A 19,787-nucleotide genomic window follows, 5' to 3' on the forward strand; every position below is an offset into this window, starting at 1 on the left:
GAATCATTGTTCCTTTGCATTACACACTGAACACACTTTGTTTTCCTTACATCCTATAAATGTAGTAATGTGTTAATCTGTTGTTACCTTTGTCATGAAAATGACATGCATAGATCATTTGGATCCTAATATCAGTGTAACAAACCTACCAATGATTGGGTGCAAACCACAAGGGAGGCACACTTATAAAGGAGACGTCTTAATATCCAATCCAGTAGGATAAAGACAATATCCACCTCCATGATTTCAAAGCAGTGACTAATAAAAACGAATAGTTCTGTTTATTTCATGACTTAATAAAAATTGAAAGCTCTGCTAAAAATATTCTGTATTCTATATTTGATATCGGTTTTATTAATGGTTTCAGAAAACGTGAATTTAATGATGTTTCTCGTTTTAATTTGAGTGAGTTTGGTAACTTCTATGCAGTCTAAAGAGTTTGATAGTACCGTATATCAGCAACCACTAGGGGGCAGCAGTCATCATTGCTATTGGGACATTTTTAATCCGTACCTGGGGACTATCTGGAAGTTCTTCGTTCGTTGCAATTAGTGCTAACTAGCGTACTAGTTTGGTATAGTCCTGAAGTACTAACCACGAGATCATCCGCAGCTTTTTGTTCGTTGCAATACCAAACAAGTGCAAAATAAATACAAACAAATACTAATATAATAAATATGCAACATAATGTTCACAACCCCAACCGATTATCACCCGTGACACAGGCACTGTAAAAATATTAATTTATTTGAAATATATAGTGTATAACTTGTATTGTAACACTTGAATGTATTTGTATTTGCTTGCGATTGTAAGTCGCCCTGGATAAGGGCGTCTGCTAAGAAATAAATAATAATAAAATAATAATGAGAAACACTGGCTGTGTTTATGACTCGCACTGTCAGTAGCCTATACGCCCTTAATTTTGCTCTGTGAGCATTTCCCAGTAGTTTTTATTTGGAAATGTGGATTTGTTGAATAAATTGCTCAGTTTTAATGTTATTTCTCAGCTCTGTATTGCAGTGAAGCTTGGACTGGAAAGGAGGCAGAGCGCTGTGTATTATTTGGACATTGTTTTGGTTAAATTGAAGCAACTCATTTGGTTACCTAAGGGCATATTTGCAGCCCCGCTGTCCCCAGCGCGAGAGGGAGAAGCGCCACAACACAACAGCCGGCCAAACCTCAGCAAGCATTGCACTTGCTGCTGAGGAGAGCACGGCAAAAGCCAGTTTCACGTCATCGTCAACACTGAGTATAGTCTAACAAGTGTGAAAGAATGACTAAAACTGATCACGGTTGCATTTTCTATAATTAATTCAAGTTAGGTAAGCTATCCATGAGGCTACCTTTCATTTTTTACATACACTGTCATCCTAATATTTTTACTGCGCATCAACCTGAAGTGGGCGGCGCTCGAACTAACCACAGAACATTATAAAAGGAAAGAACAGCTAGCGTTTTATAGCACTGTATCAGAAAAAGACAAGGGAGCACAGCTGCTGTTAAAGTGAGTATTTGTACAGCAATTGTATTTGTTTGTTTTTTTTATTAGAAGAACGTAATAACCACGATTCGAAACCTATTTAGTTTAATAAGAATGAATAATGAACAATTAGAATAACAAGAGTATTTTTGTAGTGTATGTATAAGAATAAGGGTGACGGGTTAAAGATTCTAGTTGGAGCTTGGAACGTCATATCTATCTATTTATCTATCTATCTATTTATAATTTTATGGGGTGCCAAACAGGCAATATATCAACTTTGATATATATATATATATATATATATATATATATATATATATATATATATATATATATATATACACACACACACACACACACACACACATATATATATATATATATATGGATTCATATTTGATATATATATACATCAATGTTTGCTATATATAGATTGATATTTGATATAGATAGATAGATAGATAGATAGATAGATAGATAGATAGATAGATAGATAGATATAGATTGATGGTTGTTGGTATATATACATCAATGTCTGATGTATTGACTTGGAGCAGGCACATTGTTAGTAAGCTCAGCTGGGTCCTGATACTTACTTATTTTTGTAATACATGTAGCCTAACATTCATTTTAACCAAAGCGTTATTCAAATTGTATATTTTTTATTGAAAAAATAAATATATACCGGTATATTTTGAATTAGGCTTTCAGTTGGACTACTAAGGGGCTCTCGACTTTACCTCCTAATCTCTAATGAATAATAGGAGTGTTGCGTTCAGTATTTGTGAACCGCTGCATAGCGTCAAAAAAAAAAACCCAAAAACATCTGTTTGTCGATATTCAATCGCAATAGTATGCAAATACTCTCCATCTGAAGCCAGGTGTGATTCAGCACGAAAAAAACAAAGAAACATTAAAAAGACAAATGAAGCACAAAAATGAGCTCTTGCATTATATTGATTTTACCTTGTATTAGAATATATATAATATATACACACACGCTATGCAGCGGTTCACAAACAGTGTGTACGCAACACTCCATTACAGTTTAGGAGATAAAGTCAAAAGCCCCTTAGTAGTCCAACGGAAAGCCTAATTCAAAGTAATATACCGGTATATATTTATTTTTTCATTTAAAAAATGTACAATTTTAATAACGCTTTGATTAAAAGAATGTTAGGCTACATGTATTACAAAAATAAGTATCAGGACCCACCCCGCTGAGCTTACTAACAATGTGCCTGCTCCAAGTCAATACACATATATCAAACATTGATGTATATATACCAACAATCATCAATCGTATATAGCAAACATCAATCCATATATATCAAACAATGATGTGTGTGTGTGTGTGTGTGTGTGTGTGTGTGTATATATATATATATGTATATATATGTGTATATATATATATATATATATATATATATATATATATATATATATATATATATATATATATATATATATATTATAAATTATATACAGTGCCTTGCAGAAGTATTCAGACCCCTGACCAATTCTCTCATATTACAAATGGTATATTGAAATTTTGTTCTGTTTGATATTTTATTTTAAAACACTGAAACTCAAAATCAATTATTGTAAGGTGACATTGGTTTTATGTTGGGAAATATTTTTAAGAAAAATAAAAAACTGAAATATCTTGCTTGCATAAGTATTCAACCCACAAACATTAATATTTGGTAGAGCCTCCTTTCGCAGCAATAACAGCTTTAAGTCTTTTGGAGTAAGTATGTACCAGCTTTGTATACAGTGTCGGAGTGATTTTGTCCCATTCTTCTTGGCAGATTTGCTCCAGGTTGTTCAGGTTGGTTGGACGACACTTGTGGACCGCAATTTTCAAATAGTGCCACAGATTCTCAATGGGATTGAGATCAGGACTTTGACTGGGCCACTGTAGGACATTCACCTTTTTGTTCTTGAGCCACTCCAATGTTGCTTTGGCCTTGTGCTTGGGATCATTGTTCTGCTGAAAGATGAATTTCTTCCCAAGCTTCAGTTTTTTAGTGGACTGAAGCAGGTTCTCTTGCAGTATTTTCCTGTATTTTGCTCCATCCATTCTTCCTTCAATTTTAACAAGATGCCCAGTCCCTGCTGATGAGAAACATCCCCACAGCATGATGCTGCCACCACCATACTTCACTGTAGGGATAGTGTGTCTTGAGTCATGGGCAGTGTTAGGTTTGCGCCACACATAGCGCTTTGAGTTTTGGCCAAAAAGCTCTATCTTGGTCTCATCTGACCACAAAACCTTTTCCCACATCGCAGCTGGGTCACTTTCTGGCAAACTCCAGATGTGCTTTCAGATGGTACTTTTTGAGTAACGGCTTCTTTCTTGCCACCCTCCCATACAGGCCCGTGTTTTGCAGAGCTCTTGATAGGGTTGACTGGTGCACCATTACTCCACTCCCAGCCATTGAACTCTGTAGCTCCTTCAAAGTGATTGTTGGCCTCTCTGTGGCTTCTCTCACAAGTCTCCTTCTTGTTTGAGCGCTGAGTTTTGAGGGATGGCCTTTTCTTGGCAGTGCCTGGGTGGTGTGATGCAGCTTCCACTTCCTGATATTTGATCCAACTGTGCTCACTGGGATATCCAAACACTTGGATATTATTTTGTATCCTTCCCTAATCTATGCATTTGTATTACTTTATCTCTAACTTCTGTAGAATGCTCTTTGGTCTTCATTTTCCTTCAGATTCACAGCCTTACCAATGATCCTTCAACAGTGGGGTTTTTATCCAGAAAATGTGACAGCAACTTTAGTGGTTCACAGGTGGATGCCAAGGGTAAGGTAATTGTGTCCTCGTTAGGGCAATTTCTTTCATCGGTGTAAACTGGGAGCTTCCACAGCACAGGGATTGAATACTTAATCAAGCATGATATTTCAGTTTTTTATTTTTCTTAAAAATATTTCCCAACATAACTAATGTCACCTTACAATAATTGATTTTGAGTTTCAGTGTTAAAATAAAATATCAAACAGAACGAAATTTCAATGTACCATTTGTAATTCAGTAATATGAGAGAATTGGTCAGGGGTCTGAATACTTTTGCAAGGCACTGTGTGTGTTTGTGTATAATATATATATATATATATATATATATATATATATATATATATATATATATATATATATAATCAAATATCAATCTATATATATCAAACATTGATGTATATAGAGTACTGTGCAAAAGTTTTAGGCAGGTGTGAAAAAATGCTGTAAAGTAAGAATGCTTTCAAAAATAGACATGTTAATAGATTATATTTATCAATTAACTAAATGCAATGTGAGTGAACAGAAGAAAAATCAGCATTTTTTCACACCTGCCTAAAACTTTTGCACAGTACTGTACATCTCAGTTGATATATTGCCTGTTTGGCACTCCATATGAGACACCTTGTTATCATGTAATGTCTCATGTTTATACTTCATATTAGGATTGATTTATGTATTTGCTATGAATTTTTGTAGACTTTATCTTTGTTTTCTCAAGCATGCTATAATAGTTCAGAATATTTAATATATCTATATCTATATCTATATATATATATATATTTATATTTCTGTACAGCAAAGAAAGACAGAAATAAAGGCAACACAAAGAACTGGAACAACCAGTCCAGAGAAGAAATATAAAAAGCTCTTAACAGTAAGTTCAATTACTTCTTTGGAAATGTCAATATTCTTCCATTAAATCATTGAAAAAAAAAAATTCTCGTGATCTTGACATCATTTAGCGCAGGATCTCGTGAAAACTGAAGTCATTACTTCTGTTTTCCTGAGTTAATTTATCTTCGAATTTCAACAGTACAAGTCGTTTGGTCGAGATCATGAGAAATATAATTCTCAGGAAAATGGAATCAATGACTTAGCTATTAAGCAGCTAAAGTGAAAAGCTCAGACAATGAGGTATTTAAATTGTTTGTATAATATTAGTCAAGTATTTTACAGCAGTTTAGTGGAATAATTTTTTTTTAATCCATAGAAATAACTTTTTTTGCAGTGTCTGACAACACAGGTGACCTGAACACTCTGAGGCTGGTGCTGGTTGGAAAGACTGGCGTTGGAAAGAGTGCAGCAGGAAATGCACTCCTGGCCAAGAGGGAGTTTAAATCTTCATTCAGCGACTCCTCAGTAACAAAGGACTGTGCGAGGGGAGAAGGAGAAGTTGCAGAGAGACGTGTTGTTGTGGTCGACACTCCAGGCTTGTTTGACACAAAGCTCTCCAATGTGGAAATTGTAAGTGAGATTGTGAAATGCATTCAGAAGTCCTCGCCGGGACCCCACGCTTTCCTCCTGGTGCTGAAGCTGGGTCGATACACTGAGGAAGAGCAAAAAACTGTGCAGATAATCCAGGAGGTTTTCGGTAAAAGCGCTTCGAAATACATGATGGTGCTTTTCACACACAGGGATTGTCTGGATGACGATGGCCAGACAATTGAGGAGTTTCTTAAAAATGCTGACAAGAACCTCAAGCAGCTGGTAGAGTCGTGTGGGAACAGGTTTCATGCGATCAATGGAAAAGACCTTAAGGATCAGGAGCAGGCCAAAGTACTTCTGGAGAAAGTAGAGAACATGGTGAAAATAAACGGTGGATGCTTCTCCAATGATTTGTACGAGATGGAGGAGAAAAGAAAGGCAGATGAAGCGAGGCACCAGAAGGAAATTGAAGAGCTTAGGAAGAAGAATGAAGAGGACGCAGAAAAGTTAAAACAGGCGAATGTAGCAAATGAGATAATAGCAAAGATGCAGGAGGCGCATATGAAGCAAATGACCATGATGGTGGAACAAATGAAGAAAACAAATGAAGATAATATGAAATGTATGGCAGAACATCTAAAACAACCACAGAAAGTGGAATCCTGCTGTGTATCATAGTGTAGTGGATTTCTCTCGATTTTACATTCTTGCGCCAGGTTTCCATGTGTGACAGGAGTGTAAATGTGTCCTCCAAACGAAATGCATGGTTTAATTATACATTTATATTGTGATTTAGGGGTGGGCTTTGACAAGTACACAACCACCATTAGCTTTATTATGGTGGGAAGCTGTTTGAAGTGATAATATGTGTACTTTAATATAATAAAATGCTGAACAAATAACTGGATTGTGTTTCATATTGTCACCCTCACACTGCTTTTAATGTAATCACAAGTATAGAAGCCTTCCTTGAGACTAACAGCTGGTTTGCATGTGTGTGTTGACACCATGGTTAATATCGCCCTGCGGTGACTATACACAGTAGGATAACACACTTTACTGGAGCGCTGGAAATGGTGCAGTTCCAACTAAATTAATCCCATGACCACACTGACTACCATTAAACTATTAAAACTTTTTTCAGTTTTTTAAAGAAAGACCAAAATTTAAAGCGAGTTAATTTTGTCCTCAATATAAAAAAGGTACAGGATTTCTGTTAAATGGTGCGAGTCCAACCAGTTAAACTAAGGAGGAACTTTAAGATACCTTTAAAGAGCACACACATTCCAACACAAGCGCCATCCCAATGCTGGTCATAGAATCAGTATTTTTTTAAGGTAATGAGACTGGATTTTGTTAAACTGTAATTACGTTGTTAATAATAAACAAAACACACATGATAAGGTGAATTAGAAAGTTAATTGAAATCTATGTGTAACATAAAGAATATACATTTAAACTTTAATGTTGAGGTATGTTTCCCGCTAAGGACTCTCAGACTTTATCGTTTCATATAAACAATAGGAATATATATGTTTAAGCAGGAATAATAATAGTAGTAGATAATATTCATTAAAAATGAGAAGCAGGTAATGTTATTTTTTATTCTGCTACACTTTAACATCATTTCAGACACATCAGAATATTATAAATGTAATATCATGCATTTTCATTAAAATTCAGGTGGCAATTTTTCTATTTGTGTTTATTAAATAAAGTGTGTTTTATTTGTTGATTAAAAATGTTTCCTGGCTTTTTAGTGCCTTCCTTACTTCCTTAGCGATTGTTGCTACCTGCTTCTAAACAACACAGCTTTCTCAATCTTTTCTGCGCTAACTTTGTTTACAAATAGGAAAAAATTATTTACAAAAGGGATAGAACTCCCTCGGATCCGGGAAACTGCAGTTCTTTGTATACGACAGCAAGCTTGGTATATTGAGACAAAGCTGAAGCCAGTGAACTTAGAACTTAAGATGCTGATTTATGATTCCTACCAAATTGATTTTCAGGCCGTATCGTTTTATATTGCAATGTGCTTCTATTTAAAGGCCACATAAAATGGTTCCTGTTTTAAACTCAAGTTGAAAAAAAAGTATTTAGAAACTGTGTTACTCACATTGATATTTATTTAGTTCTTATTTTCTTAAGAGTTATAGGGGTCTTGTACTAGGGTTTTGTAATAGTTCCACTACTAGTAATGGGAAAGGATAAGATCAAGCAATTGTGGGGGCCCCTTGCAAAAATAAATAAATACAAGGGGGGGCTTTATACAGCCTTTATTACCAGAGCAAGCTGTATGTCTGTAGGTAAGAGCAAGTGTAGAAAGCTGTCTGTACTTCAGACACCAGGTTTTCAATAAACAATCTAGAAATGCACATACAAGTGCAGAGATATACATGGTTTATGAACAAGCGACTAAAAATAACCATAGGACTGGCAAGAGATATGCATGCCAATCAATATGGCCCATGATTTTTAGACAGCTGCATTTCACTTCACTTTACAACCTTGCATGTTATTTTAAAACATCCTTAACAACTTAATCTTCACAGCAGACTAGTTAATCTTTACAAAGCAACTCATGTATTAAACACACTTTAATTGGAAAATAAAAACACAAATTGACCTCCCTTCTTTAATATAATCCCTCATGTGTGTTAGCCTTAATTCCTGTCATACAATATGATCAATAAAAACAGTTTTTATATGTATACCAAACTTATTATTTTAAAGTATTTCAATCAATAGCTTTTAAATCTAAAGGTCATATAATGTTTGATCATGAGACCCCATATGTACACATTTCATTTGTCTGTTTCACTTGGTAGTTTGTCTGTTTCTCAGAAAACCATATTTTCATACTCCTCCTCACATGACCCTTTGCTGTATTGTCAGCCACCTTAAGTTAATGTGAAAAAGGACCTTCTGTCAGACGTAACAATTGCAAAGCATACAACATGGTTTATTTAGATTTCCAGAAAGCTTTTGACAAAGTCCCACATAAAAGATTAATTCTCAATCTGAACACAGCAGGGATTCAAGGAAATGCATGCACATGGATTAGGGAGTGGTTAACATGAGGAAAACAAAGTACTGATTAGAGGAGAAACCTCAAAATGGAGTGAAGTAACCAGTGGTGTACTACAGGGATCAGTATTAAGCCCTCTGCTGTACCTAATCAACATTAATGATTTAGATTCTGGTATAGTAAGCAAACTTGTTAAATTTGCAGAGTACACAAAATAGGAGTGGCGGCAAACACTTTTACAGCAGCAAAGGTCATTCTAAATGATCTAGACAGCATTCGGAATTGGGCAGACACATGGCAGTGTAGAGTGGTGGTTAGGATTCCAGACTTGCAACCAAGTGTTTGAGGTTCGATTCCCGGGTGGGGCACTGCCGTTGGCCTGTATGTAAATAGCTTTGGATAAAAGCATCTGCTAAATTAATTAATTTTTGAAATGTATTTGCTTACGATTGTAAGTCGCCCTGGATAAGGGCGTCTGCTAAGAAATAAATAATAATAATAATAATAATAATAATAAAGAAAAGTGCAAAGTATTGCATGCAGGCAATACAAATGTGCATTATAAATATCATATGTGAGATAGTGAAATTGAAGAAGGGAACTATGAAAAATCCTAGGAGTTTATGTTGACTCAGAAATGTCTTCATCTAGACCAGGGGTGTCAAACTCCAGCCCTCGAGGGTCGCAGGGTCTTCTGGTTTTCATTCCAACTTAAGCTCTCAATTAACATAATTGAGCTAATTATTTGTTGAATTTGAGATATTTAATATTTTCCAGGTCTTTTACAGTTGATGGTTTTAAAAATGCACATGATTCAAGGTACACGACCTGTGAACCATTTTGAGGCCTGAAGAGAAGTGTTAAATGTGTTCAGTTAATGAATAATTAGACCAATTAAGTTACTGAGAGCTCGGGAGGAACGAAAGCCAGAAGACACTGCGGCCCTCCAGGAACCGAGTTTGACAGCCCTGCTCTAGACAATGTGGGGAAGCTATAAAAAAGGCCAACAAGTTGCTCGGATATATTGTGAGGATTGTTGAATTTAAATCAAGGGAAGTAATGTTAAAACTATACAATGCATTAGTAAGACCTCACCTAGAATATTGTGTTCAGTTCCAGTCACCTTGCTACAAAAAGGATATTGCTGCTCTAGAAAGAGTGCAAAGAAGAGCAACCAGAATTATCCCGGGTTTAAAAGGCATGTCGTAAGCAGACTGGCTAAAAGAATTGAATCTATTCAGTCTTGAACAAAGAAGACTACGAGGCGATCTGATTCAAGCATTCAAAATCCTAAAAGGTATTGACAATGTCGACCCAGGGGACTTTTTCAACCTGAAAAAGAAACAAGGACAAGGGGTCACAAATGGAGATTAGATAAAGGGGCATTCAGAACAGAAAATAGGAGGCACTTTTTTACACAGAGAATTGTGGGAGTCTGGAACCAACTCCCCAGTAATGTTGTTATGTGGGTAGGTTCAAAGGTCCTTGTGACAAGGTGCCCGCCCCTGTTATTATTTATGTACGATTTGTATTTGTGTATTATTATCTATAACAAAAACATTGTCAATGCAAAAAAACAAGTTAGAAAAACGCAACAGCCGTTTAAAGGGGTGATATCAAACACAAAAGCCCAAGTTAGGAGAAGCAATTAGGCCAATCTTGTCAAGCATCAAGCAAATAGGCACACTTGGAAAGGTGCTGGGGCCCAAGATTCACACAATTCTTGCTTCTAACTTGGCGCCTTTCTTTGACCGCTTTGCTCCACTTGAAATGCGCAGTGGCACAGCGGGCTAAGGTCATGTGCTCTTCAAGAACGTCATGTTGCAAGTTCAAACAACTGGAAATGCTCTTTGTATGACTTGAAGTGACTGAGACACACACTCACACACTGAGACACACTCACATACACTGAGACTGTGTGTGTTGTAGTGTGTGTGTTTCTCAGTGTGTGTGTCTCGGTGAGTGTGTCTTAGTCACTTCAAGTCATATAAAGATCATTTCAAGTGGAGCGATAAAGTGGAGTATATATATATGTATATTTATGAGATATATGTATATATTTATATACTGTATGTGTGCCTTGCACAATTATTATTTTTACTTGTTATGTTTAATAAACATGAAGTTATTAAAAGTATCCTTTAGTTTGCAGCCTTTCAGGTTAATCAACTTTACCAGCAATACTGAAAAGTCTCTCTACTTTATTATGATCATTATTATTGAAAAGTGTTTAAAATTGAAATATTTTTTAAGCTTTCCCATGATTTGAAATTCAAATGCAAATTCTTATATTTCAGAATATACAAATATCAAGTCAAATGCAAATAGTTCAGCAGATTGCATTATTATTTATTTTTTAGCAGACACCCTTATCCAGGGCAAGTTACAATTGTCACAATGATATCATATTATGTTTACATACAATTACCAATTTATCCAGTTGTTTATACTGAATCTAGGTAAAATACCTTGTTCAAGGGTACAATAGCAGTGTCCCTCACCTGGGATTGAACCCACAACCCTCCGGTCAAGAGTCCAGGTATAATGAGGATAAACACTGCTGTTTAGGAATGGAGCACTTTTTTACAATACACACATTCCATTTACATACAAACGTTTCACACGTCTGTGGTTTTACAGACGAGGCTAAAGTTGGCTTCTTATTCACCAGCTTCTTATTCGCCAGCTTCTGATTCGCTCAGCTTTTAGTGCATAAATGTATTTGTCTATGTTGAAGAAGTAGCCTTGAATTTAACTGGTTAAATCACTTTGGTCCACCGATTTCTCTGCCAGTACCTGACAACAGCCTCCCCCTCTGCAAGCCCCACTTGTATTTAGCCCTGCCCAACGTGTTTTACTGGGGAAGAACAGCGGGTAAATATGCCACATATGCCAATCGCTCAGCATCTTATTCACTCTTTATGTATCTATGTTGAATAAGTAGCCTTGCATTTAACGTGTTAAATCACGTTGGGCCACTGATTTCTCTGCAGGTACCTGTCGAGGGGCACCCCCTCTGTAAGCTACACCTGTATTTAGCCAGGCCCAATGTGGTTTACTAGGGCAAAACAGAGGGCAAACATGCCGCATATGCAAATTGCACAGCTTTTTTTGCTGGAAAAAGCCTTGCATTTAAAGGGTTAAATCACTTTGTGCCGCCGATTTCTGTACTTATTCAACATAGATACTTAAATAGCGAATCAGAAGCTGAGCGATTGGCATATGTGGCATATTTACCCGCTGTTCTTCCCCAGTAAACCACACTGGGCCAGGCTAAATACAGGTGTAGCTTGCAGAGGGGTTGCCCCTTGTCAGGTTCTGGCAGAGAAATCGGCGGCCCAAAGTGATTTAACCCTTTAAATGCAAGGTTACTTCTTCAACGTAGACAAATACATTTATGCACTTAAAAGCTTGCGAATAAGAAGCTGGCGAATAAGCGAACTTCAGGCTTGTGTTTTACAGTGTATGAAAAGAAGACAGACGTAGCCATAATACAGTCAAATTTAATGTCATTTCTATTAATGTCACACTCTGCTTATTCTCATCAAATTGAAATGTCCCGGCCCGAATATAATGCATGCTGTGACTTTGATGTTGTGTGTTTTTAAAATGTATTAATGATCAATGCATTGCTGAGTCTGTTGCGCTCACGTATCAAGTGGTGTCTGGAATGATCCAAATGCAATTAAAACAGCGGGTGGAGGCGTGAAATAAATAAATAAATATAACTTCTCTTATACAATTATTTCAATAGCGATTACTACCCTTTGCGGTCCATTTCAATAAATTAAAAGTAAATCAGCTCATTTTTGCTGTTTAATCTACTATTTTTTAATAATACAATTCACGGGGCGTGAGCTGGGGTGAAGGATGAGGCAGAAGAGGCAGAAAGGAGCAGTTAGTAGGACAGAAAGTGGTCACTGACTGAGAGGGCAGAGGACCCAGCAACCAAAACGGGATAGAAAAGATGGTCGCTGACTGAGGGCGATGATGCCGACACATCTCAGGGGCGAAGGACCCAGCAACTGAAGACAGGATATAAAAGAGGTCGCTGACTGAGGGCGATGATGCCGACACATTCCAGGGGCAGAGGACCCAGCAACCGAAAACACAAATGAGGGTTATGACTCGGAGAGCCGCCACTCGAGAGGAGATGGGAGAGTTACCCAGCATCTGAGACTTCTGTAAGAGGCGCTCGTAACCCCTGATAGGCCGAGACGTCACGCTGCCTGGGACCTGAAATAAGGACAAAGCATAGAAGTTAGTATGGAACTCAGCATGAGTGGCCACGTCCTGAGAGGCAGTACAGAGCAGAGCCTCGAGAGAGGTAAGATAAGCGCAGGAGCTGCGACAGGACAGATTTTGGCCGGGGGTCCGCTCTGACTAACATGGTGAGAACCCCCCTGAAGGTAAGGGAGGCAGATGCCTAACCCTGAGGTCGGGGAAGTGAGACTCACTTGCCCCCCAAAGGATGGACCACCGGCACCTCATGAAAATTCCCACACCGTGAAGAAAACGAGAGACAGCACATGCCAACGCATAACATAAACAAAAGATCGGAAGGACAAATGAGACAAACAGAGAGATGGTTAGTGATTATTAGTAGCTGTGATTATGTGTATACCTGCCGCTCAGTGGAGAGGAAAAAACCCCCTTGAAGCTATTGGGGGAAAACCTCTGGTGGCCCCGGCGAACAGGTAGCCCCCAATCCGGGCATGCTAGCAATTTTAAAATGGGCTACAACTATATCGGAGGGAGAAGAATGACCGTAAGAATCTACTGCGGAAGAGGACCAGCGGCCCATGGTCTTGATCAGGCTGTGGTTGATGCTGGCCCTTGCAGCGGAGGTAGCTGCGCCTATACGAAATGAATGGGGAGAATAAAGCTGAGGAGGGAGGCCTGCTCTGGAGAGGAGGGTGGAGAGGTGGGCTGAGAACCAGTGACGAGTAATAATAGAGTGAGAGGAATCGATGAATAGAGGGTCCAGGGGGGGGGATTTCCTGATGGAGAGATATTTTGACATTGCTGAGAAAGGGCAGATAGAAGATTCAATCCTTGAGAGCTGGATGAACTGACCACGCCAGAGTTGATCTGTCTTTGAGGTACGCAGCCGAATTATGAAATAGGATTTGGAAATGCAAGAGAGGTCACATAGACGAATACCCGCTGCAGGGAAGCTTGAAGCTGAAGGAACTGTGAATTCTGAGCTTCTGAGGAAGCCGAAGAAGGCTGTGAGGCAGATGGTCTCCATTAGGAGATCTTCATAGGGGGGGAAGCAACCTTTCCGAAGAGTAGAGATGAGAGAATGGAGGATGTCTGTTGATATAGGCAGGCGGGAAGATGCAGCAGGAGGGGAGCTTTTGAAGATTCCGCGGAGAGTCAGATGAACAACTGGTATGGAGAGGATGATGGGTGAAGGCACGGACATGATGCGGTAGTGATATTGGATTCCTGAAATGTAAGATTTAATGGATGCTGGGGAAAGATGGAGAGATTCCTTAGCATGGATGATGAAGGCCAGGATCCAGTCTTGATTGAAGGGAATAGGGTGGATACGATTATGAGCACAGAAGGTTAGGAATGCTGACCAGGCCGTAGAATAAGAAGCTCTTGAAGAAGGGGCGAGGGCTGTAGACATGTAGTTTTGAGCAGATTAAAGGAGGTTGCGGAGGGTAGAGTTCAGTCTAGAAGCAGCTGATGAAACTGTGGGGTCTGGAGGGGGTTTGGGGAGGCAGATGGAACCAGCTGACGGAACTTGGATACCTGTAGGCGAGAGAGAGCATCAGCAGCATTATTATGGGTACCAGGAAGATGGCGGGCTTGTATTAGGAAATTGAGAGATACAGAAGACCATATGAGATGACAGAGCAGGCGCATAATGAGGGGGGATGAAGAACGTCCTTTGTTGATGATGTGTACTGTGGGTTTGTTATCGCTGAAGAAAAGGATTGATTTTCTTGACAATTGGTGACCCCAGAGGACAGCGGCCACTACGATTGGATAAATTTCTAGGAGAGCCGTAGATTTCTCTTGAGGAGGAAGGAGCTGAATTTCAGGGGGCCAAGTGCTGGAGAATCATTCAGGAGTGAGGAACCCGCTGAATCCGATGGATGAGGCATCAGTGAAGAGGGCAAGGTCATGAGGGGCTGAAATGAAGTCGTCATAAAATAGAGAGAAACCATTCCAGTTAGTAAAGAGATTGATCCACATCTTTATGTCTTTTCTGGCTTCTGCTGAGATTTTCACGTGAGAATTCATATTCTTGACAGTTGATGAGAGGACTAGGAGACGTGAAATAAATGTTCTACCCTGATGAATGATGCGGATGGCAAAATTAATATGACCGAGGAAAGACAGGAGGTCCCTCTTCTGAATGAAAGAGATCTGAAAACTGTTAATGAGTGAGAGTAAGCGTTGGAGTTTGGCAGGAGGCAGGCTGGCTTCGAATTTCACGTTATTGAGTGTAATGCCGAGGAATTCCAGGGAGTTAACAGGGCCGATGGTTTTCTCTTGAGAAAGAGGGACACCAACTAAGGAGACGATGGTCTTAAGATGATTAATTGCTTGGGCTGGAGGATCTGAAGGGGGGGAAATAAGCAAAAAGTCATCCATTAGATGGAGGAGGAAGGAAACATGATAGGAGTTGAGCAAAATCCAGCAGATGGCTTCTGACAAGGAATCGAATATTTTTGGGCTACTGCGGCAACTGAAGGTGAGCTGGGTGGAGAAATAGAACTTGTCTGCCCAACAGACTCTGAAAAGGTGACGGAGGGAAGGATGAATAGGCATGACCTTGAATGCATCAGAGATATCGGCTTTGGCAAGCCAGGCTCCGTGACCTGCAATTTTGATGAAATGAATGGCGTCTGAGCGCTTAATGTAGTGAAGAGCGAACTCCTCGCTTGAAATGAGGGAGTTAATGCTGCGTGTGTAACCGCCCCGAGGAGCGTATAGATCAATGATAAGGCGTTTCTTGCCAGAATACTTGAAGGTAGAGATGACTATGGGATTAATGCGAAAGGTAGTGAAGGGGGGTGCTGCAAAGGGACCGACCATGAAGGCTTTGTCGACTTCGGCTTGGAGAAGGGAACTGACGACTTGTGGCTCTGCAATGGCAGAACGGAGGTTTTGACAGATGTGAGACTCGGAAGGAACGTGAGAAATGCCAGTGAAGAAGCCATTTGTAAGTCCACTAATTGGATAGGAGACGAACGCCTTGTCTGGATGATTTTGAAGCGCATTAGCGAGAGCCGGAACGTTGATAGGAGTAAAAACCTAAAGTAACTTTGATTGTCACTTAGCTGTAAGAGGACATATGGACCGGGAGTGGGCATCGTTGCAGAAGCTGCAGACATGGAGGTTCTTGCAGGAGCGTTTGAAGCAGACAGAAGAATTAAAGTTATTGCATATTTGCCTGCCACCTGAAAACTTGATGGGATGGCCATAGACATCTTGGGCTTGAGATCTGGTGGGTGGAGCTGAAGCATGGATGGAAGCAGGGGCAAGATGTCTTGAACTGAGAAGAGAAGGCAAGGGATGAGGAATGGGTTGAAGAGAACTAGCTGCTGCCTTAGGGCATAAGTGAGAGGAGTGCGCTGTGGAGGCGCATGCGCTGCAGGCGTTGGCACAAATTCCGTTGAAGATGCGGGTGAAAAGATCTGGGTTGGAACGGGACCAAACCGCAATACGGTTGTCAGCTGAGAGGGTGGCAGCAGCTTTGGCTGAGAAGGCACGGTGGTATTGATAGAACAAGGTGCCTCCATAGCGCACAGACAATTCGACAACCAGGAAGAGATACTGATTTAGCTCCTGTAATCTGTGTGGATAAACAGAACAGAGAATGTCATGATAGATGGAGAAAGCGAGGACGAATTCTCCCACGGAAAGGTTTTTTTGAAGACGTGGGTCGCGGGACTTTAGAGTGACTGAAACGTCTCCACAGTCAACCACTCTGTGATCTAAAAACTCAGAAAAAGCAATGAGAATAGAAACGAGATTAACATCCTTGCCTTCAATTATTAGCTTCCTGATTTTTGGAGAAATAGAATGGCTGGTAATAGCACGGGGAGAAGAGGAACTTGCTACAGTGGCTGAGGAGAGGTTGAACTCTGGAAGAGCAACGGGAGGTACTGAAGAGGACGTACCAGAAGTATAAGCAGGAGTGCTGGAACTGAAGGCAGGTGGAGCCAAAGAAGGATTCTCCAGTTTGTCAAGACAGGCGCTGAGGGCTAGCTGAGAGTCTATAATGGGCTGGAGCAGAGTTTGCAGCTGATTAAACGTGACCTGAGGGGCGCCGCTGGAGGAGGGGATGGGCGAGGTGAGTGACTGCGGCGGCAGATGCTGTGGCTGCGCTGCCTGTGCCGGCGGGTGGAGCTGGGCTGCGTGAGCAGGGTCTTGCATATGTGCAGCAGGAACAGGAACTGAGAGAGTAGCAGGAGAGGAGGGACTGATGGCCGAAGCTTGCAAGCGGGGGGGAAAAATTGGCTCGGCTGACAAAGCTTCACAATAGGTAAGAAATAGGGACATGCGATCTCCGCCAACGGGGATGGGAATGGACTTTTCAAAGAGTACTTTCAGCGGCTTGGGTGTCGTCCAATCTTTATAGTGGAGCTGCGGTGGGGGCTGGCTAGCGGAACCGCGCTTTAAGCCCCGCTCTTGCCTAGCTGAAAGCCGGGAGGAAGCAAGGTTGACTGGCGGGGCTGGTGCGGTCATGGACCGGGACGAGGAATGGGATGCCTGACAGAGACAGACCGGTGGAGGGGTCGTGGGCAGGAACTCGTTTGAGTCGGAAGGAAAGGCATAGGCTGAAAGCTTTTCCATTTGGAAGCAGGTAAGACTGAACGTATTTAATCTTGTTGAAATGATGGTCTTCGTAAATGTTTTTTTTTTTTTTTCTCGGAGTAATGCGTAACACTACCAGTCAGGATTCAAAAACGAAACACTAGACAGAAAAGGTGCAGGTGATCAGGGCTTAAATAGAAAATAGATGCTAATTAACAGGAAATTAGAAAATTGGGAGATTAGAAGATTAGAAGCCCCCAGCTCCACGCCCCCTGAACCACACCAGCTAACATGTAAAACTTCAAAGAAAAGTTTGAAGTATCTGGTATTGCCAGGCAGTCTCCCATCCAAGTACCAACCAAACACGCATATTATTATTATTATTATTTTAGCAGACACACTTATCCTGGCCAACTTACAATTGTGACATACAATTACCCATTTATACAGTCAGGTTTTTTACTGGACCAATCTAGATAAAGCAGCAATGTGTCCCCCACGTGATTGAACCCAGTCAAGAACAAAGTGCTCTAACCGCTACTCCACAGATGCTGCATGAGACGGATCAATAGTGTTTCGTTGTATAAGGCAGCGGAAAAGTCACGATTTCACGTATTTGACTGCCTACTGTGAAAAATGTAAATATTGGTGATTTCTGGCTGAGGTATGAAGTCAGATTCTGAAACATGGCAAAAATTGCACGCTGTTTTTTGTCAATTCCACCAAACTCTGTGGATGCAGCACGAGCAGTTTCTGCATATGGACAGCTTTTTACACAACAAAGACAAACCATGTGTTGAAACTGCAACAAGATGTACAATTATTATCGTTGTTGTTATTTTTTTTAGTACAGCAGCAGTGTCCCCCACCTGGGATTGAACCCACGACCCTCCGGTCAAGAGTCCAGAACCCTAACCACTACTCCACACTGCAGCCCATGCTGCTCTTCAATAAATAACTAGTTTTCTGCTCACGGGCCCGATAATTTTTGAGTGTGTGTGTGTCTGTCTGTCTGTCTCTGTGTGTCTGTGTGTGTGTGTGTGTTTGTGTGTGTGTTTGTGAGAGAGAGCATGCTTGCGTGTGCGTCATATATTATTTAGTGTGTGTAAAGAAAAACGGTTTTGTCACTTGCACTAAACCCTGTTTTTAACATTTTGTTTTTCAAAATCAGCATAACGCTATACAACACAGTCCGTTTAATTACAAAACTCGACAATGTTGCCGAATTTGTCATTCAAACTTGTTTAGTTTTAATCAGATTTGTCTTGTCGTGGAAGTTTTAATATCACTCCCTGTAATAGAGACTCAGTAGAACAGACAAAATTGAGTAAATAAGTTTAATGGTTTGCAAACCCGAGAACACTCTCAACACATGTGGTGTTAGAAAAACATTGAGTAGAGTTCTGACTACGCAGAGTCAGTAAACATAATATATGCCTTGCAACCTATAGTTATTGCGAGCCAATCACAGAAGCTTAACTCAATATACGTCGGATAGCAACAGCTTACAAGATTAAGATGAGACCGAAGTGTCACGGATGCAGCTTGCTGTTACAAAATAAAGAGAGCTTCCTCTTTCTAACTCGCAGTTAAAACATTTCCATTGCTTATAAGGTTGTTGCCGGCACCTGCTAAGAGAAAAGAAAAAAACACATGCACAGCAACAATTTTATCCCTAATATGAAACTAAATACTTCATAAAACACAAACCACTTAAAATGATATATCTCAAGTTCTATAAGTCCCAGAGACCTAATACAGACATCAATAAAAAGCATAGAATGTAATTATTCCCCTCACACTCCCTCCTTTTGTAATTAAATTACAACCATGATGCAGGAAATTACATTACATCATCAGCCATTTCACTAAAATGATCAGTGTCATCACCATCATTACACTGACCTTCAGTGGTGAGCAGAGGCATAGTTAAGGCATTATCCAAGACTTTGGTACAGAGCTTTTTAATACAAGTAATCAGAAGCATTAATGCTATTAACACCACTAAACTTGAGTTGTATCATCCTGTTTCAGTGGTTGATAGCCCCGTATGCGGGAACACAATACTTCATTGGCTAGCCCTGTAAGTAATCTCTTTTGTTTCTTAAGCACATATTTCAAATAACAGAATAACATAGCAATAAGCAATACCAATAATGAAATAAGCAAGGACACATGTCCCACCACATTCCACTAGTCAGCCCAGTCCACTCCAGCACTTTCTCCAGCTAATCCACATAGGATACCCCACCCGCATGATCGGGCGTC

General features: G+C 40.0%; 2 protein-coding genes across 3 annotated transcripts in view; one reads left to right on the forward strand and one right to left on the reverse strand.

The window, feature by feature from the left end:
- Positions 1-19,787, reverse strand: part of LOC117968552 (GTPase IMAP family member 8-like) — a 424,412-nt gene that overhangs the window by 21,560 nt on the left and 383,065 nt on the right. The window lies entirely within an intron of this gene.
- Positions 1,332-7,452, forward strand: LOC131723038 (GTPase IMAP family member 9-like). Of its 2 annotated transcripts, XM_059016352.1 has the most exons (3): positions 1,336-1,507; positions 5,082-5,159; positions 5,514-7,452. In XM_059016352.1, coding segments are annotated over exons 2-3 (876 nt in total). In that variant the 5' UTR covers positions 1,336-1,507; positions 5,082-5,158; the 3' UTR covers positions 6,389-7,452. The 2 variants fall into 2 exon arrangements, with proteins under 2 accessions (XP_058872336.1, XP_058872335.1); XM_059016353.1 differs by lacking the exon at positions 5,082-5,159 and having other exon boundaries at positions 1,332-1,507.

The sequence above is a fragment of the Acipenser ruthenus genome, chromosome 52, assembly GCF_902713425.1.
Source record: "Acipenser ruthenus chromosome 52, fAciRut3.2 maternal haplotype, whole genome shotgun sequence".
NCBI classification, from domain to species: Eukaryota; Metazoa; Chordata; class Actinopteri; order Acipenseriformes; family Acipenseridae; genus Acipenser; species Acipenser ruthenus.